This window comes from Podarcis liolepis (genome assembly GCF_965112155.1).
Source record: "Podarcis liolepis genome assembly, chromosome: 15".
In the NCBI taxonomy this organism is placed as follows: Eukaryota; Metazoa; Chordata; class Lepidosauria; order Squamata; family Lacertidae; genus Podarcis; species Podarcis liolepis.
In genome coordinates, this window is record NC_139566.1 from 27,193,447 (window position 1) to 27,218,333 (window position 24,887).

Sequence of the window (24,887 nt, forward strand, 5' to 3'; positions counted from 1 at the left end):
GTGGCAGATAAACAGTCGGCACCCTTGGACCCATTCCTGAAAATTAGGTTGCTGACCCCTTCAGTTGGCCTGAGACCAGAAGCCTGACTCCATCCCTGTGGGAGGAGGCTAAGGATGTTGAGGAGGGTCTCGCTAGGATTGCTAACTGTGCCCCGCTTCCTTGTCTACCTTGTGTCACAGGAGGACACAGAAACTGCCCTTCCATAATATCAGCAGGCCAGGATGAAGGAGGTGGGGGGGGAGAGAGAGGGAGAAGGTGCTCACAATGGGCTTTCTGTGTTCAGGGTCAGGGCCGCTGTCAATTGGCAAGCCTGGCAGTCAACGTTGCAAGGGTTTCAAGATTGACGTGCGCTGGGCAAAGAAAGCAGGGCAAGAGAGAAAAGGAGATTATCCACTTTACCAGCGGGCGTCTCGAGTAGAAGCGTCTGGCAGAGGGATAGAGCACAGGGCACTTGCTGTTCCGGCCTGATTAACCCCAAGGTAGCAGGCATTAACGTGTGCCGAGGACAGGGGCAAAACCCTCCCAACTCCACTGCCACCGGGGGATTCTGCCAAGGCTGGGGGGGGGGGGCCTCTCCAGAAGAGTTCAAGGTAGCATACCAGGCTCTCCCTCCATGTCCCCAATATTTTGTCCTCACAACAACCCTGTGAGGTTGGTCAGGCAGCAAGCGTGCGGATGGCCCAGGGTCACCCAGTGAACTTCACAGCTGAGTGGGAGAATATGAACCCTGGTCTAGCCAGACACTCTAACCACTACACGACACTGTGCACATTCAGTCACCTAACACCTTTGTGGTCTCAGTCCTGTTCTGGAGGAAGAGGTTCTCCTTCACATATGGTGGTATCATCATCATCATCATCACTATCACCTATTTGATTTCCTGGGGACTCACTAAAATTCTTCTTTGCTCAGATGGCAAAATGACACCCTCAAAGAACAAGCCCAAGACGAGAGGCAAGAGCACTGTAGAAAGGAAACTCTGTCTTTGAAAAAGACCTAGTTAGTTAGTTAGGACCTAACTAAAAAACCACTGTCTTCCTGTATTAAAAAACATAATCTGTAGGCTGGGAAGACCACATAAAAGAGCAGAGAAGGAACAATTCCAACCCACAAAGGAGAAGGACTCTGAAGGACCAAAGGACCCTGAATTAAGGACATAAAATTTGTTAGTTCTTGATGAGAAAAGGGCCCTGTGTTCCAGTGCAAAGGCCGAGGAACTGAACCGCCACAGAAACACACTTCTCCGGTTTTTTATTCACAGGAAGGCAAGTTTTAAGAAAACCCCAGATCTTCCACAAAGTGGTCAGCGAGCACACTAAGCCCCGGAGAAATGGAGGCAGGCTTCAAGGTTGCATAAGAACATAAAACCTAGGAAGAGCCCTGCTGGATCCATCCTGCTCTCACTGGGGCCAACCAGATGCCCATTACGGGGAAAACACACAAGCAGGACCCAGGCACGAGAGCACTCTCCCTTCCCATGGCTTCCAGCAACTGGTATTCAGAAGCATTGCTCTCTCAGACTGTGGAGCACAACCATCACAGCTAGCAGGCATCAATGGCCCTCTCCTCCACTGCATCAAAGAAGCCTGGGATGAAAAGCCAGGAGGGAAGAAGATGGTGGACAGGAGCATCCCTGGGAACGGCCAGCCAGCCGGTCTCCCCCTCTCCCCCCCTCGAGCTCTCCAAGCACGTCCCCATTGACGAGGGAGGCCTTCCCTGACACCGGGTGGGCATTCAATTTCACAGGCGGAAAATGTGTGTCCTCAATAGGCTCCGGTGTCCATGGAAACCCAGGGCAGGGGAGAGGCGGGATTATGGCGGAGCCGCCAAGTTCAGGCGGGCAAGCGCTAAGTGTGAGTGGCAGCCCCCGGCGGGCGGCTATTGTAGCGGCTGCCCGTTGGGTGCCTCTTTGGGCAGATCCCTCTGCTGGGGGGGGAGAGAGACCCCCCGCTGCTCCCCTGGGCCCCATTCTCCAGAGCCCTTTTCTTCTCCGGAGGGAGGCCGCCGCCGCCGCAGTGGCTGGCTTTGCCAACGCCCCGGAACAAAAGAGGCTGGCTGGGGATGGCTTCTCTTGGGGCCTGGTTGCTGTGGCAACCCTGGCCCCTCCAATCCGAGCTGCTGGATCAGATTAGCGCCAGCTCTAATGCTCTCTCTTTCTCTCTCCCAGGGAAAAAAAAGCGCTTCTCAACAGCCACACAAAAGGCATCCCTGCTGGGGACAGACCCTCCTCATGGAGGAGATGGTCCTTGTGGGCCTCCTGAGGGAGAGCCAGGGCCACTCGCTCCCTCCTCCTCCTCCAGGCACACAATAGCCTCCTACGAGGGAGGCCCTGTCGGCCCTCGCACACACTGTGCAAAGCTCTCAGCTCAGTCACAAGTCCGTTCCACCAGACCACGGGTCAACGCCACAGCTTAGGAACACAGGAAGCTTAGGAACTGTTGACCCATCTAGCACAATACTTTCTACACCGGCCGGCAGCAGATCTTTAGGCCGGAGTCTATCCCAGCCCTGCTTTGGATTGAACCTTCTGCATTCACAGCAGATGCCCTACCCCTGAGCTCCATCCCTCCCCAAGTTGCCTTATACTGAAGTGGACCGTCAGTCCATCCAGCTCCATACTGTCCACACTGACTGGCAGCAGCAGCAGCAGCTTCCCAGAGTTTCAAACAAAGAACCAGTTTTGCAGTACAGTGGTACCTCGGGTTACATACGCTTCAGGTTACAGACTCTGCTAACCCAGAAATAGTGCTTCAGGTTAAGAACTTTGCTTCAGGATGAGAACAGAAATCATGCTCCGGCAGCACAGCAGGAGGCCCCATTAGCTAAAGTGGTGCTTCAGGTTAAGAACAGCTTCAGGTTAAGTACAGACCTCCGGAACGAATTAAACACTTAACCCGAGGCACCACTGTAGTCTAGTTATAGAGAAGTGACCATCATGGTGATCTAGGCTCTCTTCTTCTGGACATTCAAAGTCCCCCCTTTTGGACTATGGCTCCCAGCTACTGGGGCTGATTGGAGTTGTAGTCCAAGAGCAGCTGGAAGGGACCAGCTTGGGGGAAGGCTGAGCCACAGAGCACTGTGTAGCTATTAGATGATTTAACACACACGAGCCGGCGGCAGGAGAGTGTTTACTAACTGTGTCTCGTCTCTCCCAAATAAAATCCACCCGGCCACTCCTTGCCGTAGGCGTCGCAAGCCAGCCAAAAGCTTTTCTGGAAGAAAGCGCCGCTGAGGAGTGCAGGCAGAGAGCATGTTCAGAAAGAGAGGCCTTCGCTTATAGAGACAGAGGGTATAAATAGCAGAACGCCCCCTCAGCCTCACTTCCGTTCCACCTTCACATCCTATCTGGAGGTGGAACTCTGAGTCAGGTGGGGGGGGGAGGAAGTGCACTGCATTTTATTTTTAGAATGTGTGTGTGAGAGAGAGGGAGGGATCTCTAATCTAGTGCAGAGGCCTAGTGCCCACTGAGGCGGATGAAACCTGCATCCGAGCCGGGCCACTTCAAAACAAGAGGGGACATAAACGATGGAATGATCCTTTGCAGAAAACGCAGACTGCTCTTATTGAGGTAGCATGTCAGGGAAAGGACTAGGATAGCTTTCTGCACGGAGGGGTTTTCCAAACGGAGGAGTGTGCCGTGGTGCAAAGCCCCAGCTGCAAGATTTATTTATCACAGAGAAAACTAGGCCAGAATCACTTATCTTGCGGGGAGGAGGAAACCTCCTTTCACCGCTACTGTGTTTTGCTTTTTATTTACATCCAATGGAGTTGAATGTTTAGGATTCAAGGTAGAAGGAAGAACAGGACAGCTTCATGCCGCTATGGAACTCAGTCCCACAGGAGGCAGTTACGGACACCAACCTAGATAGCTTTAAAAAAGGATTAGACAAATTCATGGTGGAGAGGGCTATTGATGGCTACAGTGGTACATCGGGTTACATACGCTTCAGGTTACATATGTTTCAGGTTACATACTCCGCTAACCCAGAAATATTACCTCGGGTTAAGAACTTTGCTTCAGGATGAGAACAGAAATCGTGCTCCGGCAGTGCGGCAGCAGCAGGAGGCCCCATTAGCTAAAGTGGTGCTTCAGGTTAAGAACAGTTTCAGGTTAAGAACGGACCTCCGGAATGAATTAAGTACTTAACCTGAGGTACCACTGTACTAGTCATGACGCCTCCACAGCTGGAGGCTGAAATGCTTATGAATACCAATTTCTAGAAACCGAAGGAGAGGAAGAGTGCTCTTGTTGCTCAATTCCTGTTTGCAGGTTTCCCAATGGTTTGCCACTGTGAGGTTGGACCAGACGGGCCATTGGCCTGACCCAGCAGGTTATCCGTATGTTCTTATGTACCTGTCATCCCCTCCAGCTGTTTTGAACTGCAGCTGTGCCCCCTCCAGCTGTTTTAAACTGCAGCTTCTATCAGCCCCAGCCAAAATGGCCATACGATGCTGAGGCTGATGGGAGCTGTAGTCCAATGGAAGGACAGCAGGTTTACATGTTCAAGCCTAGAGGGTGGAGGCATCGCAGGAGAGCCAAACAGACCCAGAAGCATGCAGGGATCTAGGTGTGTGCTACTTCCCCAATGTGAGGAGGTATCTCACGGGGCAAGGTAAGTAGCAGCAGGCGTGAACAATAATTTCCTTGCAACCAAGTCTCTCACCTAGTTATAGCTGCAGGCTCAACACACCACCCAGAGGGAGCGACTCCACCACTTAATCCCTGGAGGACAGGTGTTCACAAACAACAGGCAAGGAAGGAAAACTCGGCCTCAGCTGTGCCACTGCAGACTTAGTATAGATTGTATGTGTGATATATATATACCTCCAGAGGTACATGGAATCTATTTAATGTATAGATTTAGCATAGCTGAATTGGCGTAGCTAAGAAAGACATTTACAGTATTTTTCGCTCTATAAGACGCACCAGACCACAAGACGCACCTAGTTTTTGAAGGAGGAAAACAAGGGAAAAAAAATTCTGAATCTCAGAAGCCAGAACAGCAAGAGGGATCACTGTGCAGTGAAAGCAGCAATCCCTCTTGCTGTTCTGGCTTCTGGGATAGCTGCGCAGCCTGCATTCGCTCCATAAGACGCACACACATTTCCCCTTACTTTTTAGGAGGGAAAAAGTGAGTCTTATAGAGCAAAAAATACGGTACTTCCTTGCCTGTTTGTGCAGATCAGGGATAGGGAACGTGTGGCCCTCCAGATGTTTTTTGGACTACAGTTCCCATCAACCCCAGCCTCAGTGGCCCAGTATTCAGGGATGACAGAAGTTGTGGTCCAAAAAACATCTGGAGGACAAGTTTCCTCACTATATAGAACCAGTTTACCTGTGAGCTCACCTTACTCCATATACTCGACACCTTACTCAACTGCTCTGATCTGAAGATCTGGCAGTTATAGGTGCTACGTAATACCTGTTCTACATTTGCAAAAACTTAGTATTTTACTATGGCAACACCTACACTTACTAACTCCCTGCCTATTAACATCAGGCAAATACCTTTGCTGTATTCTTCTGAGTGTTTGCTAAGAATATTTTTGTTTAGGGAAGCCTATTTGCACATGCATAATAATGTTGACATATACTTTAATCAGCATTTTAGCTTATTGTTGATTTTAATTTTTTAAATGTTTTAAATAGTTGTTTTTAACTGAGTTAAAATAATTTCATTGTTTCATTCTTTTTGTAAACAGCTTTGAGGTTTTCATTTGTTTTACAATCAAGCAATATATAAATTTATATGTATATATACACACACAGCCTTCCCTATCCTGATGCTCTCTGGATATTTTGGACTACAACTCCCATCAGCCCCCAGCCCACACTGCCAATGGTTAGGGAGCATGAGAGCTTTAGCCTAAAATATCTGGAGACGATGAGCTTAGGAATATATTATAGAAAACTAGAAGGAGAAGGGTTCTAACCCTTGAAAGTTCTCTATGCGCAAAAAGTATTTATGTTTGGAGGGGGATATTCAGTTATAGAAGTGAATACTCCCCTGCCATTAGAAATGGTCTCATCTAGAAGCAGGCATTTATGATATAGATGTAAAATTGCAAACCACTGCTGGCCAAGAACCAATCGGTCCTTTTCCAGTTTCCAGAGTGTGTGGCTGAGTGGGATTATTAAAAATCCAGCAAAACTGGAGGCGAGAAGGAAGGTGCATCACCCTCTGTGAATTTTCTCTCCTTTCCAGAGTTTCTGCAAAATCTGTCAATACTTCTATGAGATAACTGAGCAGCGTTTTCTTCCAGGGAGAAGGAAAAGCAGGCAAATAAAGACCCTTCTGTAAACCTGACCTTAAAACAAAGGCCAATGACTTTCCCCTTGTGAGCTGGTTGTCAGGGAGAGTGCCCTTAAAAATGCCAAAAAGAGAAACATCTGCTTTAGGATGGCTGAGCAGCCTGCAAGGCGGCATCCAATTCACCATGTCAACTGTGCTCTCTCATATTAAGGGTGGGAGAGAGAAAGACACACCAAAATCCAGCCCAACAAATCAGATTTCAGTTGGCAGCTGGATCACAGCAAACAAAATGCTCCGTGCTGTTGACCAGGTGAAGAGGGGGGGAAAGCCAAGATTCTCACAGTCTTTATACCTGGACCAGCCAATCTAGGTGGGTCATACTGCCGGCCAATCACAGGAGCTGCTGGTGCACTTGACTACTTCCTTTCATGGCTGCAGGGGACCCCCAAGTTCTGCATGCCTACATACCTTCCAAGTACTTCAGCCCCATCCCAAACTCCTGACATCCCACATAAGCTGCTGCAATTTGATGCTTCCTGGAAGGAAAGCTGGTGGTCCTTCTCCCTCCAGTTAAGTTTCTGCTGACTAGCATAGAATTTGTGTCCTTCTCCCCCATACCCACCCACAGACTTCTCTATTTTTCCCCCCTGATGCACATGCTGGATTTTACATGTGCTTAGGAACTGGAGGGGTCAGGGCAGAGCGAGGTAGGTGTGTGTGTGTTTAAATTCCCTTGCAGTGACTTGGCTCACTTACTCGAGTAATCTGAAGCCGTTCATTAGGCGGCACATTTCTCCAGCATGCCCGCTTCTTAGCCCCAGTCACATGTGGATTTTGTAGGCAGATGACAGGTCGTTGTCAGAAACTGGCTCCCAGGGTTTGCTGCTTTGATCAGTCTCACCGGAGCTCTGGACAGTCCACTATATATATTTAGTTTGATTGCTCTACCCTGATTGTCCCTCAAGGAGCTCAGAGCAGCTTGCTTATAGCTCCTAGCCAAGCAGCTTAGAGGGCCGGCCTGCTCATCTTCAGCAGCAGAATTGGAAGGCAGGCCCTGGGACCATCCTCTGAGCCATCTGCCCGCCCCCCCCCCAACAGAGGGAAGCAGAGTTGGAGCAAGGTTTACAGGCTAAGCAGTGGATTGCTCTTCTGCAAGAACTGCCAGGAACTGACACTTCTTATTCACGGAAATAGAGATGGAAGGATCTGTCAATCTCGGTTCCCTCAGTCTCTTCTTCTTCTTCTTCATCTTCATTTCAGCTCTCCACATTTTGCAGCAATTTGCTCCTTTCTTCCTTTCTTTCAAATTCATCAGTATTTTAGTGTGCATTTCTTCTAAGAAACACCTTTATAATGCAGTTTTGACTATTGTACACATTTTTGCAAGATTTCCCTAATGCAATGCATTTCTGTATGTTATTTTCACTAACTCCTTCATCTTTATGCACACTTTCCCCTAAATATGCATTCTTTATAAAAGCTCTTCGGTTGCAAAACTGCTTCACAAAATTCAGCTAAGTGTTGGTTTCCAAGGGAAGCTGTGCTTTGCATACTGCAAATTTGAAAGATTTGGCTTCAAATGCAAACTGCTTCAAATTTCTCCTCTAATACAGGAGATGGAGGATTTGGAGTGACTCATCCCCAAATAAAGGACTGGGCAGAGCCTCAATTTGTCCAATTTGTTCCTCCAGTTTTAAGGGGAGAAACTGCGACTGAGCCAGCCCTTACCTTCTTGGCCTAGGGGTCCTTCCAGGCATCCTTTTTTCTTGTGCATCCATTACGATCTGAGCTCACAATGGTATCAGGGTGGTTCTAAGTAATTCTGCTTTCAATGCTCTAATCTTTACTATTTAGCCAACAGCCATCAATCCACTTTCAATACTCTTTGCACCTGCAGAAGTTCCAGGGAGGTGGTACTGCTTACTTTACAATCAGTGGATGTCCTGCAACTTCCTGCTGAAATCACGCAACTTTTTAATATTGCGAATGTTCTAGGGTTGTTGCTTTTTTGTTGTTGTTCAGTTCCACTATAGAGCACACACACACAGCCAGACAGCAATAACGCTGGGGAAGCATCACAGGTCAGCTAATAAAGCAGAACGATGTGTGATCAGTCCTGCATAAATCCACCTCTAATGAACTGTTATTGTGTCAATGGAATGTTGCAGAATTACACCCACTAAAAAATAAACAATGGTCTGGAGGGGTCCTCTATCCTGGTCTTTGGACTTGAGATGCATATTTTCAGGATCCACCTTATTTTCATGATTGCATTTCTTTTTATAGGTACAAGTTTTTAAAACTGTTTTTTAAGCTGTCTTTTAAATTGCTGGCACGTGCCCTGGGACCTTAAGAGCAAAGAATGGGTAATAATAAATGAAAATAATCATTGTGGAGTGATAAAACTTCAAGGTTTCATGTGGGGTTTCCATTGCACTTGACTGGCTGTGGTAGACTGCCACATTTGCTACCAGGCCAAGTTCAAGGTATTAGTATATAAAACACTTAACAACTTGGGACCAGTTTACCTGTGAGATCTCATTACCCCAAATATGCTCACACAACTGCTTCGATTTGCGGAACTGGCACTGCTACATGTGCCACGTAATACCCATTCCGCATTTTAAGAAATAAATATTGTAGTGTGGCAGCACCAACACTATTGACATCAGGCAGGCACCCTCACTGTACAGTACTGCTAGAAACATTTTTATTTATAGATAAGCCAACCCAGTCATGTAGAATGCTGGTGTATGTTTAAATCTTGTTTTTTCTTAATTGCCGATTTTATCTTTTGAATGTTTTAAAGAGTTGTTTTTACTGATAGTTTTATTGTTTTACTCTCTTTGCAAACCACTTTGAGGTTTTTTAAACAGTCTAGAGGTGTATAAATTTCATGAAATAAATAAATACATACTTGGGTCTCAGAGGCTGGACGAGGACCACTTTAGCAGGGCCTATCCTGATACCAAATCAGCATGAACCAGAAGTTTGGGCAAGGGATGGGCTTCTGATTCCAGCTCTCTGCTAAACCCTGACCCACCTGTTCCATGTATTCATACATTACTTAGGCCAAGAAAGAGCTCCATGCAGAAAAGTCCTGTAGAATCCTTTCACTACCAAGCTGCTGCTGGCAGAGGCAAATTCTAAAATCAGTTTGCTGCAGGGGAGATATATACACACAGCCACTTCTCTCCCCCCCCCAAAAAAGAACCTGTTTTCAAGTTCTACATTCATTGGCTAAGCATATGATTTGGAAGTGGATATGAAAATGGAGCGTCGCTAACACACATGTGCTACCGTGGTCATCTACACTCTGCGACCTTCAAAGCTACGTACAAAAAATTAAAACACAACAACAGTGGGAAAGAAAAGGGTAAAAAAGAAAAAAAATCACTATAAACAGCTGAAATGTATTATTATTATTATTATTATTATTGTTTTTCCTACATCTAAGTCTAACTATACAGATAATGATAAAACTATCTACAAAAGTCTTTGGGCAACACTAGGCGAGCAACAGAGACGAAAAGGGTGAAGCTGGTTTTGTGATTCTTTGAGCCAGAAGACAGAGGGGGGGAGTGAGGGGGAGGGGGGAAACTACACATTTGTATATCTGTACCTTTGATCTATGCTGGGACACGAAGGTGCCCCCTTCACTGCCAACTACTGATCAAAGAGCATCCATGGCCACATAAGGGAGGGCTCTGTGGAAGCAACGTCATAGAAGAGAGCTTAGGATCCACACAGGGCGCAGAGTCATGTGCAACAGCGGCTGGCTGGCTCTCCTGGCCAGGAGGGAAGGCCGACAGCAGCTGCCAAGTATCAAATGCCATCCAAACGCCGGAGCCGCCTGCCCCAGGAAGTAATTTTGTAAGGAGTTCAGCAGGATGTGTAGCAGGGGCAAAGGAAGGAAAGCAAAAGGGCTGTGGGCTCTCTCTCAAACCCACATTCGGGAAGATTCGTCTCCTGCACAGACAACTACGCTGTAATTCCTGCACCTTTGGGTTCCCCTTCCAACTCTACTTTTCTGTGATTACAGCTACTTGAAATGGAGCAGCAGTTGGGCAAACAGCAAGCTCCCGGGCAAAGGTGTGGTTCCACTCCTCCTGGATCATGCCAATTTGAGTATTATTAATTCCTGCCCTTCACACCCTGCGGCCCCAGGGCAGGTTACAGCATTGAAACACAATATTCAAAAACAATTTCGAACAGCTTACGATCATAAACGTAAGGTGGGTCTTAAAAACATGCACCTCAAAGTGTCAAAAGCCAGGATGAAGAGGTTCAGCATTCCCCAGAACGTGCTAGATGCACCTCTGTGGGAAGGGAGTTCCACAGCTTAGGGGCCACCACAAGAAGGCCCTGGCCCAAGCCACCACCATCCCCCCAAGAATCTGAGGGCAGAGGAACTACTAAGAGGACCCCCTCTGCTGATCTCAGCACCCAAGAGGGCCTGTGGGGAACAAGGCGGTCTCTCTCACCATGTGCCTCTCCCTCCCTGAAAGTTAAGGCATCAACCCCAGTTAAGAACGTTAGAAAGAGCCCTGAAGCTGGATCAGGACAATGGCCCAGTTAGTTCAGTATCCTGTTCTCGCAGTGGCCAACCAGATGCCGCAAAGGGGAGCCCCCAAGTAGGACATGAATGCAGCAGCAACTCTCCTCACTTGCGATTCCCATCCTCCTCCAGTTTACCAGCTTTCTTTTCATCAAAAGTAGGTAGTAACTCCATTAACCAAACCTTCCTCCCATGGCCTCCTACTCTCAGAAAGAGTTCCCATAATACCTTGACCCCAATGTTTCTGACTATTTCTAAGGCTACCCTATGCCATTTGGGTCAACGGGACTGAATAGTTATCCAAATGCATCACACCATGGTAAGTAAACAAACCAGTAAAAGTTTAAAATTAAAAAATGGGGGTCCTGAGAAAGAGAACAGACAGTGGTATCTAATCTCTGCTGGAATCTTTCTTTTAAAAAAATATATGCATTTCACATTAAATCCTGAAGAACTTTTAAAAAAACTTGCTCAGAAGGAAGTTCCACAGATTGAACGGTATTCACTTCCAAGGAGGCACACTACCCCATAGCCTGTGAGTGGGGTTGGACAGACAATGGTGGGGATTTCACAAACCTCACAAGATTGCCATCGGTTGTGTGATTCCTGCACTGGGTCCCTTCCAACTGCACAATTATATGATTTTTCCTTAAAACCCTTAGAAGGTTCCCACTTAGCTCTCCTGCATTCAGCTAAGAATCACCAGGCAGCAGTTAGCAAGCATTCACAAGCTTGGGTCTATCCCCCACCCCCAAAAGACCCTGGTGGCTATAGAAAGGCACATGGTTACTTGCTAGAATTAGCCCATCTGAGCCCTTTTAAAGTGCCCCCCCCCCCATAATCTTTCACACTGGGACAAGCTATTAAGAGACCATGACAGGCAAACAGATATGCCAAATGTTTGTGGGGCTGCCCTTGAAGACTGTACAGAAGAGAGTACCTGAAAACACATCCGCTTTGGGCTGCTAACTGGGACCAGCTGTTAGGACCACATCACCATGCCAGTGTTGACAGAGCTCACCATCTGGTTTCGAGCAGAGTTCAGAGTGTTGGCAGATCGCCTTTAAAGCACTACACGCCACTTGGGACTTGTGCCACAAGGACAACCTGCTGGTGGACTCAGGTCGTTTTCGGAGGCCCATTACTGGACCCAACCCACTCTCTGAATAGAGAAGCGTGACTAATGGTGGGCCAGAGCTCTGTGACAGAGCATCTGCCTTGTACACAGAAGGTCCCGGGTTCAATCCCCAGCATCTCCAGGTACAGTTGGGAGAGACCCCCTGCCTGAAACCCTGGAAAGCTGCTGCCAGTCAGTGCAGACAATACTGAGCTAGCTGGACCAATGGTCTGACTCAGTATAAAATAGCTTCCTATGTTCCTCTTGTGTTCCTATGACACCCTGCCTGGGCAACTATCTCTCGAGGGAGGCTCACTCACAGCATACCAGACAAAGACCTTTCTACTTTTCCAACCATTTTTTGTTTCGGCACTGTATTTTTGACCTGCTGTTTTATTCTTTCCACCACTTCTTATTAGTCATACCTCGGAAGTCGAACGGAATCTGTTCAACTTCCAAAATGTTCAGAAACCAAGGCGCGGCTTCCAATTGGCTGCAGAAGCTTCCTGCAGCCAATCGGAACCGTAGAACCCACGTCGGATGTTCAGCTTCCAAAGAACGTTCACAAACTGGAACACTCGCTTCACTGGTTTGCAGCGTTCAGGAGCCAAAATGTTCAACTCACAAGGCATTCGACTTCCGAGGTACGCCTGTATTTTGATGACTATATTGTTTTTATGCCAGTCTTCCCCAACTGGGTGCCCTTCAGATCATCAGCCAGCATGGCACATAACGCTGACGGTTGATGGGAATTGTCAAATCCAAAGTATCTGGAGGGTACCAGGTTGGGGGATAAGGCTGAGCCACGCTCTGGAAGTTATTTATATGTTTATAAAATAAAAAAGTAAAATAGGATGGCTATGCATTAACAAAAAAAGTTCATCAATGTTCTGGCTCAGATTCATCTCCCAACAACTGAAAGCAGGCAATTGGGCTAGTTGCTGAAGACTAAGAACTTTTTTTTTTTAAAGGTACCAAGAGTTGGGGAGCAACTTAGATGAAACTGAAATCTGGATAAGGTGGCATCACAGGTCTCTGAAAGATAAGAGGGCAGGAGACGCCCAGAAAGGGAAGATGACCACCACAGGTATCAGACTGTGGTGGCAGTGTGGGAGGCTAACAGGTCTGATCCCTGGAACTTAATTCACTGGGGGATCTGTGCAAGTTCACGGAAGAGCTTCTTGGATGATTGAGCCCTGCACTGGGGTCTCTTAATTAACAGCCTTTCAGCGCCAGGTTAAAAACTTACAACTTGAGGCACTGGGAGGATTATCATGACTTTGCTCCCTATTGATGGAATGATTCTGGTGCTGTTCAGCTGGATTACTGTACGGCTTTTTGTGAACGCATTGTTCTTTTTCTGATTTCATGTCATGCTTTATGCTTTTAACATTTTCTGAGTTGTCTGGAGAATCCTTATGTGTCCAGTAACCAACAAGCTAAATTTATTACCATCATCAAGTAACAGGGAGGGCCACTTTCCATCTCAGGCACCAAAATGTCTTAATGTTTGGGGAAGGAGAGAGAGAGAGAGAGAGAGAGAGAGAGAGAGAGAGAGAGACTATTTGAAGAGTGTGGAAAAGGTTCAGTCAACTATAAGGCTTAGGAGTGAATACCTCTTAGGGTCAGAACTTCAAACTTAGTTGAAGATCACATGGTTTAGGGCTCTAATGAAAATACAAATCACCTAGAACTATGAACTGGCCATGCCACTAGTCCTCAGCCTCATCTCCTCATCTCAGGAGAATCTGGGTTGGAGAGGGAGCATTGACTTGTTGAGTTACTTCACGTTCTGTGAATTTGTGAGGTACCCAAAGGCAAAACACCTTTAAAATAAACCTCCTGTGAAGCTGGAATCGCCAACTTTACAAGCAGTCCTTGTAGCTCTGCCTTTAGCAGCTCTGGTGATTAGCAGGAAGTGGTACCACTGATCACCTGCTGATTTCTGCACTTTAGACTGGTCTTAAAGGCAGAAGAACAGGCCAGGCAGCTTTTTCCCAGGTCAGCTGACAGAACACCAAGCTATCTGTGGATGTCTTAGCAAGGAAAACATTGCATTTCCTAATCCTTTCCTTCAGCAAACCCCAAAAGGTGTAATATTGGTTTTATACAATCACAGCTTCCCTGCAAAGTATCCTGGGATTTGCAAGTTTGGTGAGAGTACTGAAAATTCTGCTTTCGAACACCTCCCTGCCTCCACTGACTGAACTACATTTCCCAGATTGCTAACCAGGTTATGGCTGCAGTTTAGATATACCCAGGGGAGGGATGCAGTTGGCTGCTTAACTGGACCCAAAGCACTTACCTTCCCAAATTGTTCAAAATACTGTTTCACATCCTCCACGGTGGTGTTCACAGAGAGGCCGCCCACAAATATCTTCTTGGTCCGTGTCACCATCTAGAAGACAGAAGGACAAGAAGGCAGTAGGACAGCAAAAAGGGCCGCTCCTTCAAAACTACAAAAACTTCATTTCACTTTGCCAGCTAAAGAAAATATGCTGTCTATCACCATCCCGTGATTTATGTGCAAGTTTAAAGGAAGACATTTCCATGAGCCACTATCCCATGCATATTAAGAATCCTGCTTCCTGAGAAAGAACACCAACAAATATTCTTTTTCCCTTAAAAAAAATCAAGAAGCCAAGTTCCAGTCCTTAAGGTTCTGGTGGTTTGCTGCCTTGTGCAATTATAAGTGCTAGATGTGATGAACAACCTTTACAGCAGTTACAGGTGGTGCTTTGGTGACCTCTGCTTAGCTCTTTGCCCCTCCCAATAATTAAATTATGCAGAATAACTTAGCTTTAGTTGAGATTTCTGCATTGCAGGGAGCTATGCAGCCTAGAAACTTAATCTGCATAACTTATACAATTTGCAGAATTCAGCTTCACTTCATCCAGAATTTTCACTGTGACACCCCCTGCATGAAATGTCTGCTTGCAAACTACTTATTCCCCCGCCGCTTTGCTTTCTTTGCCATTAAATCCTGTTTTCAACAGCTTTTAAACAGGGTGCTTTTGAACAGCTCATTCCATTCACTTCAGCAGGACTTGCATAGGAGAACTGTTGGACTGTAGCGCTGTGTGTGTGTGTTTTCTCCCTTCCACCTGAGACTCACAACAAGGCCCTGCATCTGATGCTGGAGTGATGGTAAGTCACCGCAAGAGAGACAGGCAGACACACACAAACCCCAAGCATGGCTGGCAGAACATTCACTCTGAGACGCTCAGAAAGGGCAAGTGCATTTGTGGAAAGAGACTTCTCTGTACGTCTTCCTGGTCCCTTCAGCCCTGCAGAACTCCCTGATCTTAGAAAGGGCCCGGGATGCTCTTTTCAAATAGGCTCTCTCTTCACACTGCTGCCCTCCCCACCCCACCCCTGGGATGGCTGTATCCCCGCTCTGCAAGAAACACATGCTCCTAATTACCCCAAGGAGTGCACAGAGCTAATCCGCAGCAATTCCAAGCCTTAGAGAACAGCTCGCCCAAACAGCAAAGCGCCTTCTGTCACCAAAACTGCTTAATGGAATTAACCCAATTCCAACCATGTGCTCGTGGTGCTGGTTACTTGGGATACCTGAGCACTCACTGCCCTGATCCCTGCTTCGCTGGCTGGCACACATCACGTTCCCTCTCCTTGGGTTCCCCCATCCACCCAACCCTCCTCATTTGCGCATCAAGCCCAAGGACAAAGGGCAGAAAAGGTGCCTTTATTTTACTTCCTACACTTCTGTGGCCACCCAACGGCGTATGTTCTCTGGGCAGCTCACAAGCTTTAAATGCAATATTTTAACATTTTGATTAAAAGCAGTTAAGAGCAGCATGAAAATTGGGTCTTTTGAGATTCGCGTAGAAGAGGGGATGTCAGCAGGTAAAGCGTCTGTAGCAAGGGAAAGAGTAGCGAGAACCCAACAAAATAAAACTCAAGCTAACTGCATATTCTTTCCTCGTTTCGCTCCTGCCTCAGTTCTCCCTCCCCTCCCCCAATGTCAAATTTTAGATGATTAGTCCCCTGGAGCAAGGACTTGTCCCTTTGAACTTTCGCAAACCACCATGCAAGCCAATGTATTGCTAAATGAGGCTCGCTCTCTGGAGGGCCACAGGTTCCTGAACTCATTCAGGTCAGCCCAGTATATGAATCACAGGTTGCTGTGTGGGGTCTTACACCCCACACCCCTGCTGAAGCCACCGTTTTGCACCCAAATGGTTAAACCAGGGGTCAGCAAGGTTTACCTCGCCTGGGCTGGTTCACTCCAGTGGAGATCCCTCTGTGGGCCAGATCATGCATGCTCATGCACGTGAACCCATGATTTCCGGCGTCTGCGCATGCACAGACGCGATTTTCAGCGCTGCGGAAGCGAGTCCCTGGACTGCGCTGGTTTAGCGCAGCATGCGGGGACTCGCCAAGCAGGCGGCTTGGTTCAGGGGCGGCTCGGGGGCTGGTTAAACGACCCCCGTGGGCCGCTTGTGGCTCATGGGCCTTAGGTTGTCGACCCCAGGGTTAAACCTTTGGTTTCTAGTAAAAAGTAAAATATAGACCATTCAAGCTTGCAGCGGGTCACAGTTCAAGCAGTTGCCTCTAAGCTTCTCTTCGGGTCACTTATAAAACTGTTTCCTTCCATCAGGAGCCAAGGACAAAGGTCTTACTTAAGAAGAGGGCAGCCAAGCTTCTAGTGCATGCAAGTGGACATCTTAATCCCAAAAAGAAGCAAGACCAACACAAACTGGAGCCACGGGGAGGTTTAGAAAAATGAAGTGTGGACACTCAAAAGAAAGGCACATTTGACAGAAGGGAACACTGCAAGGTAGCCCCAGGTGAGGAGTCCCGCTTTGAAAGGTGCTTCTTGTGCAGTTTCCATCTCTGTTCCATCATCAGGGAAGACCACTGGTGGTTGAAACAACAGGCATAAACCCAATAACCAGCATGCTCTAAAAACATTGAGGTTTCAGCTGCAAGGAGCTGGAAAAGTCCAGGGCTCATCTGTACATCAACCCAAGAGGAAGAGCTCCAGCACCCAGCATCTGCCTGGTGGCCAAGGAAGCGGTTCCAAAGTTTGATGACCCCAAAGCATCTGTATGATTGGTTGGGGGGAGGTCACTCTCAAAAGTTGTAAACAAGTACCTACCTTGGGCTGTGCTCTGCGGGGAAATGCAACCTTTGGGTCAATCTGAAAGACAAGGAGAGGCAGGTAAAAAAAAACTACTACACAAAACTTTCCTTTAAGAAATAACAGCACACACACATGTGGAGACAACAACTCTCGGCACAATAGAAGCTTTCTAGCGTGCTAGAAGACCTTACGGGAGAATAGAACAAAGCAACAAGAAACATGTCAATGTAAAGAGCATTTTTGGGATGCCACACTCCTTGTGCACAAGCTACAGTGAAATTAAGGGAACGCCCTCCCATCAGATGTCAAAGAGATAAATAATTACCTGACATTCAGAAGACATCTTAAGGCAGCCCTGTTCAGGGAAGTTTTTAATATGTAACGCTGTACTGTTTTTAACACTGATTGGGAGCCACCCAGAGTGGCTGGGGAAACTCAGCCAGATGGGCAGGGTATAAATAATATATTAATATTATTATTATTATTATTATTATTATTATTATTATTATTAGGAGGAGGAGCTAGCCAAAAACAGGATTTTGCAAGGTTCCCATTCATATTATTGGGGCTAGCAGCTGAGCAATTCCTGGAGATGGTACCCATTTTCCTGTTCAGTTTTTACATTTGATTTCATTTTTTCACTTTTAATTTGCATACAGTGGCACCTCTGGATGCGAACGGGATCCATTCTGGAGCCCCGTTTGCATCCTGAAGCGAACGCAACCCGCATCTGCGTGTGCGCTGGCCGCGATTCGCCGCTTCCGCGCATGACCTCATTTTGAGCGTCTGCGCATGTGCGAGCGGCGAAACCCAGAAGTAAGGCGCTCCGTTACTTCCGGGTCGCCACGGAGCGCAACCCCAAAATACTCATCCTGAAGCTACTTCAACCCGAGGCATGACTGTACTGCCTTTCTATATTGCTATACACAAGCTGGTTGACAGCAACAAAAATATACAACAAAGAACACACAGCTTATAATAATCTGATTAAATACAAAAAGTCATAATAAAGCATAACTTTAAAATGGAACGACTTATATCAAATAAAGTAATATTCAATCATCTATTAGCATGTAACAGCACAGAGTAAAATTAACTCTGGAAACATCAGCAAATGATCATTAAACAGAACAATTATGAAAAATAATTGATCAATAGAATAACTGCAAGGCATAATTCATAAAATACCACAATACATACAAAACCATGTAAAAGAAACAAATTGAGAAACAAAGAAACACAACCTGAAAAAAGAGACAATGCATGTACTTTCGTAAACTAAGAAAATCTTTAATAAAAAATATTTTTGGGAAAAAAACGAAGACACACAACTTATAAAACTCCACACCCCCAGCTGCGTGTAGAGAAGGCGTGAGGAAGAAAAACATTGCTGTCAATCACTTCATCCTTGTTTTATTCTTTAAAATTTGACTTGGTGAAAATTTATAAATGCCAGTTGCTGGAAACCACAGTTGCTTTCTGGGTTCACTGTGGGGCACCTGGGTGGTCACTGTGAGAAGAGGAACTAGATGGGCCATTGGCCTGATCCTGATCCACTAGGCTCAACCTATGGTCCCATCATCCGCACAACAAGCATGTCCAGACCTGTAATACAGCTGGAAGGCATCAGGCTAGGGAAGACTGCTCATTTACAAGGATGGGAAATGTTTGGCTCTCCACGCGCTGTGGGACTCCTCCTCCCATTAACTCTGACCAGCACAATTAGTGGTCAGGGATGCTGGGAGCAATAGTCCAGAAACAGCTGGCGGGCCACAGTTTCGCCATCCCTGTTCCACAAGACGAAGGCTATCTTGACGGCTTGAGCAAAGGCACATCTACGCTAGAAATCCAAATCTGTTTCGAAACAGTTAAGCCTCTATGACTCCACGTAAGTAAAGCCTGATGGATCAAGCCAACAGCCTGTTCTCACAATGGCCTGTTCTCACAATGGCCAACCAGATGCTCCAAAGGGAAACCTGCAAGCAGGATTCAAGGACAAGAATATTCTCTCTTCCTGTGGTTTCCAACTACTGGCATTCAGAAGCATTATTGCCTCTGACCGTGGAGGCAGAGCATAGCCATCTTGGCTAGTAGACATCAATGACCCATGAATTGCTCTTATCCTCTTTTAAAGACATTCAAGTTGGTGGCAATTGCTGGCTCCTGTGGAAGTGAGTTCCATAGTTTCACTATGCGCTACATGAAGAAGCCCTTTCTTTTATCTGCCCTGTATCTTCCAACATGTAGCTTCCTCCGCCACCCAAAGATCCCAGGGGAATCTATTTATTAAGTATATTTTTAGCACTCCGTTCATCACATAATCTCAGGGGGGAGTAACAACATCATCAATTCTGGAGAATTAAGAGCAGGCAACAGAGAAAGACCACAGCGCTAAAATTTCAATGATAAAAATACACATACAGCCTCCCACCGGTTCGAAAATTGCAGCTAACATCCCACAGATACCCAGGCAAGAAGATAGGTCCTTCAACTAAATTGGGGTTTCCCAGACCCCTGATTTCATTGACTCTTTGATGAGCTTACAAAGTTACCATCAACTCCAGCCCAGATTCTTAGGGATGTAAACAAAATAAAACAAGAAATATCAATGTTTACGTCAATATTTATAAATCACAGATCACTATCGTACTAGAAATCATAAAAAGTAAAAAAAATAGGGAAGTAAAGCAAGCAGAAATACTAACAATGTCACTCTGACAGTGCCCACATCCCTTACTTCAGAAGCTCTTAATTCCTAATTAAAATTTTCCAAATGATACCTCATAGGCCCTTGTTGAGCCTTAGGTCTTTATCCACCCCCTGCACAATCCCATCAACCCCCGAGGGTCAATTTTGACTATTACAGGATAGCCGAACTAAACTGAAGATTCTGAAAGGTTTTGGAGGTATTAATGCTTCTGGATACTGGTGGCAGGAAAACAACAGGAGGCAAGAGGGCTCTTGTGCCTGGGTCCTTCTTGCAGGCATCTGGTTGGTCATTATGGGAACAGGATGCTAGACTAGAAGGGGGATTGGCCCAATCCAGCAGGATCTTCTGATGTTCTTATTCTTGCTTACAGCACCATAGTCCTTCGTTGGAGAATGACACAGCACATAGTTCAGCTATGGAATTCACTCCCACAAGAGAGGAAGTGATGGGCACTGATTTGGGTGCTTTAAAAAGAGGCTTAGACAATAAAGGTCTTGTTCAGGGACAACCTGCTCACCTCACTCCTTGGGCATCTCTTCTGATGACCCTTTCCATTTAGCTGCAGACCTTAGGAATCTGCATGTTGTTGATGTTGCAAAGTCTTTATTCTTGTCAGATTTAACATTCTTCTATCCCAAATACTTTGGGGCAGGTATACAGGGCATCCCTCTTTCCTTAAGAATAGGACCTCTGTAAGAACCAGGAGGCATAGAACATGTCCTTCTGTACTGTAACTTTGCTAGTTTACAACCTGCCTCGCTGTCCATCAGTCACCCTGCCTGAACTGACAGAACTGGTCTTAGAGGGGGTGTTGCAGACTCCCAGACTGCTGGTTTGGGGGGCACATCAGCATCCATGCCAAAGCGACTGGCTCTGGGGTGGTTCAGGAATTCATGGCTGCCATGATGACCATGGGGCTGTGCCAACCTGTCACCAGCCCAACACACATGGCAGGCCACACTCTGGACCTTGTTTTCTCAACTGGGCAGGAAGAGGGTGATCTGAAAGTAGGGGATATTGACACCAGTCACTTGTCATGGTCAGATCACTTCCTGCTGAGATTTAGGCTTTCAGTATCGGGTCAGGGACTTTATTAGGATGCTCCATCCTTTGAGGTTGATGGATCCAATGGATTTCCAGATGGCTCTAGGGGATTTCTGGGAGTTGTGATTGGTGCTCTGGCCAATCTCTGGAAGATCCAAGTGGCTTGGGCCAATGGCCCTCTCCCACTTCATGGAGCCTGTTTGGTTCCCTAGTATATTCCAGAGCTTAGGGCGAGGAAACAAAGCTGGGAGATGACTTGAATGCAAATGGAGGAAAACTTCAGTCGGAGGTAAGCCAACACTGGTGAAAGCTCATCAAGCCAGAAAAGAAGGCATACGTTGCTGTCTCCTTTGAATTCTCATTGTGCTGTCCAGCAGAGCTTTTGCAGGTAGTGTGGGGCCTTTGACATTCTGGCTCAAAGAAGGTGGCAGAACCAATGGTAGCTCACTGTGACTTTGTTTGCAAAGCATTTTGAAGATAAATTCGTTTGCATCCTCCAAGGATCATGACTCCACTGTTACAGCAAATGAATCTTGAGGAGTCTAGAGCACTGTCTAGTCCTGTTATGCTGGATGAGTTTCAGTTAGCAGGGCTCAAGGATGTGGACATGGTGCTTGTAATCAGTCAAGGCAACCACTTGCACTCTGGACCCTCGCCCCACTTGACTGATAAAAACTAGAAGAGAAGACAACCCTAACTCAGACTGTTGTTCCAGAAGGATGGGAGCTTGCCTGCTCTTGATGGGGTTAAACTCCCTCTGAAGGAGTAGCAGACGCAGCTTAGGGGTACTTTTGAATCGGTTGTCCACACTAAGTTCAGCATCACTTCCTTCCAATCGCGGAACTGTTTCTATGTCCACTCATCATGATAATAACTGCTGTTTAAGAATTGGTGCCCGAGTTTGCTTATTTTTTCCTCTCTTCCCTCTGTGTCCCTTTCCCTTCGGGTGTTGTGCCTTGTAGATTGTAAGCCGGCGGGCAAGAACTGTCCTGTTTTTAATTGATTGTATGTGAGCCACTCTGGGAGCCTTTTTGGCTAAAGAGCAGGATAAAAATGGTTTAAACAAACAAACAAACAGAGGCTGGTGCTTGCAAACAACAGGTTCAGCTCAGTGCAAAGCTGGAACCATCCTGTGGGTTCCTTCACTCCCTTCGGACCACCAGTTCGGCAAACTCCAAAGGATTAAAGGGAGGGAGGACTGCCTGGCTATAGATGTCCTGCTTCCCACTCCCCCTCATTTATTTTCCTGGCTCCTTTTCTTTCACTTATGGTGCAGAATTCAGGCCCTTCAGAGCCATTCCAAATTGCTGCAAAGGCTTGCCATGCTTCCCCTCCCAAATTTTGTTCTGATTTGCATCAGGGGGCACAGATAGGAGCTGGATTTTCTAAGTTCACTCTCACTGGTAGTTTACGGTAGTCAAAGTGGTGCCCTCCAGGTGTTGCTGGACTGCAATTCCCATCATCCTTAGCCACTGCCCATGCTTGCTGCTGGGGCTGCTGGGAGTCCAAAACATCTGGACGGCATCAAACATCTGGTGAAGGCTGCTATGCATCCTTGTCTGTGAGGAAGTGCTACAGAAATCAATGGTGCTGATGCTGCAATAGTGTTTTAACTGATTTACAGAGTAATTCTATATCAGGAAGAAGAAGCTGTGCATCAGAAATACTACCTTCCCTAGCATTGTGGGGTTTCCTGGAAAATTTTGAATAAAAAACTTGCCAGAATCAGAAACTGTTGCATTTTGGCTTATTCACTGGGCTTATGTTTAATACAAACAATCAAACTCAGAAAGTATGCTGCATTAATTTATCCACCATATAAAAGTATCGTATTCTTCAAAAAAACTTTTCAAAGAACCATAAGTATTTGAACAGGGCTATTGATTAGGGGAGGGGAAAAACACTTGATACGCCACACTAGCAGATGCTGGATGAAGGGCAGTAAGATCTGGTGGGTGCTACACTGATGGAATACCAGGCCTGCTGCCACCATGACAGATGCACCAGTGGGACTGCCCAGGTATGCCAGCAGGACATTCCACAGGTGCAGACATTCTACCAAAGATCCACCTGTGGGGTGCCTAAAATAGTGTGGAGTCATGGATACGATGGGACATCAAATTTATGCTGTAGCTGATGCTACACCAACCTGGCACCCTCCAGATGTTTTGGACTAGAACTCTCATCAGACCCAGCTAGCATGTAGTCCAAAACATCTGGAGGGCACCAGGTTGATGAAGGCTGCTACACTATACCCTCAACATTATCATAGGGTATCTTTACAAGACACCAGGACATGACACAAGTAGAGGCTTACCGAGGCTCCCTTGCACCCTTGGCAAGGAGCTGTATCAGCCCTGCCCCCCCCATCACTTGTGACCAGATTCCTCTACCAAGGCACCCAGAGGAGACTGTGTCCCTTCCCAGCTACCCAGAACAGCCGAGGAGCAGCCCAGGGAGCACACAGGTAGGCTCCTAGGCACTCTTGAGCCAGTGGTGAGGCATACTTTTTTCACAAACCTCTGCGCCTGAGCCATTGGCAGGTCCAACCTAACCAACCCCTAGATACACCCCTGAACGTAAGACATGTATTTCCCCCTGGCTTCAGGAGAGGGGATAAGAATAGCCACCCCCACAATGATGTAAGGACCCTGACCCAGGGATGACCCTGCGCACACCTCCGAATGCACAATAGGCTATGGTGCAATTCAAGACCCAATTGCAATACAGAATTCATAGCACCAATATATAAAAAGCCCACAGAGAGTGATGTCCTGTATGCTCTCACTCTCTCCCTCATGCCACACACAGAGCACACAAGGAGGAACTCTGGTGATGGACACCAGAGGAAAGAGAACACTTAGCACCAAGCCACCTGGCTCCAGACCAGGAATTGAGCACGTTGCAAATGCTTCTCTCCCTACAACGCTTGCTGGGTGACTCCAGGCGTAAGACACTCATCAGCAACTCCAGTCTTAAAGCTGGGGATGCCAGAACAGAGCACCCGGCCCCACTGTTTAGTAAGGGAAGGGGGCAGCCTCACTGCAAAGTCTGGCAGCACTCCCACTTTGTACCACAGTCTCCATGATCACACCCCCCAAAAAGCACCTTTGCCATATGAGTGTGTTGTGACTTGCTCCAAGACTCTTCCTCCCTGCCATGACAGGCAGACAGTGTGTACCTTACCCACGGGGCAGGTACCCACATATGCAAGTGAACTCTCAATCGGCAAAGACCACACAGTTTGCTGCAACCATTGCTACTCCCGGTTGGACTTTTGCGCGTGCACTTTTTGCAGAACTGTAGTACTGGAAGGGATTGCAAGGGTCATTCTAGTCCAACCCCCTGCAAAGCAGGAGTCGCAGCTAAAGAATCCCTGACAGATGGCCACCCAGCCTGTTTAAAAACCTCCAACAAAGGAGAGTCCACTACCTTCCAAGGGTATCCTTTGCACTGTGAAACAGCTCTAGCCATCAGAAAGTTCTTCCTAATGTTTAATTGGAATCTTTGTCATTTGAATCTACGTATTAGTTCGGGTCCTACCCTCTGGAGCAGCAGAAAACAATCTTGCTCCATTTTCCATGTGACAGCCCTTGAGATATTTGAAGATGGCTATTATATCACCCCATTGCCTTCTCCAGGCTAAACATACCCGGTTCCTTCAACCATTCCTCATAAGGCTTGGTTTCCAAACACTTGCTCGTCTTTGTCACCCTCCTCTGCACGTGTTCCAGCTTTCCGTATCTTAAACTGTGGTACCCAAGACTCCATGTGGGGTCTGACCAAGGCAGAATTCTTTTGCCCAGGAAAATCACAGCCTCGAACCAGGGAATAGAAGAGCAGTCACAACAGTGGGTATCACTCGTATCTGTTCACACACCTGCCCATCTTATTGCAATCTTGTTCGGCATTTCTGTGCGCTACTCTGGTTCGCCAGAAGCGGCTTAGTAATGCTGGCCACATGACCTGGAAGCTGTATGCCGGCTCCCTCGGCCAGTAAAGCGAGATGAGCGCCACAACTCCAGAGTCATCTGCGACTGGACCTAACGGACAGGGGTCCCTTTACCTTTTTTAAAAGGCACCTTTTACACCAATT

General features: G+C 46.9%; 1 protein-coding gene across 5 annotated transcripts in view; it reads right to left on the reverse strand.

Moving 5' to 3' along the window:
* The window catches only part of MSI1 (musashi RNA binding protein 1), a 56,418-nt gene that overhangs the window by 14,964 nt on the left and 16,567 nt on the right, over positions 1–24,887 (reverse strand). For all 5 annotated transcript variants that reach the window (XM_083478821.1, XM_083478822.1, XM_083478823.1 and 2 more), the window contains exons 5-6: positions 17,053–17,094; positions 14,236–14,328 (exon numbers count right to left, since the gene is read on the reverse strand). In XM_083478821.1, the coding sequence (XP_083334947.1) occupies positions 14,236–14,328; positions 17,053–17,094 (135 nt within the window). The remainder of the gene's footprint in view (positions 1–14,235; positions 14,329–17,052; positions 17,095–24,887) is intronic.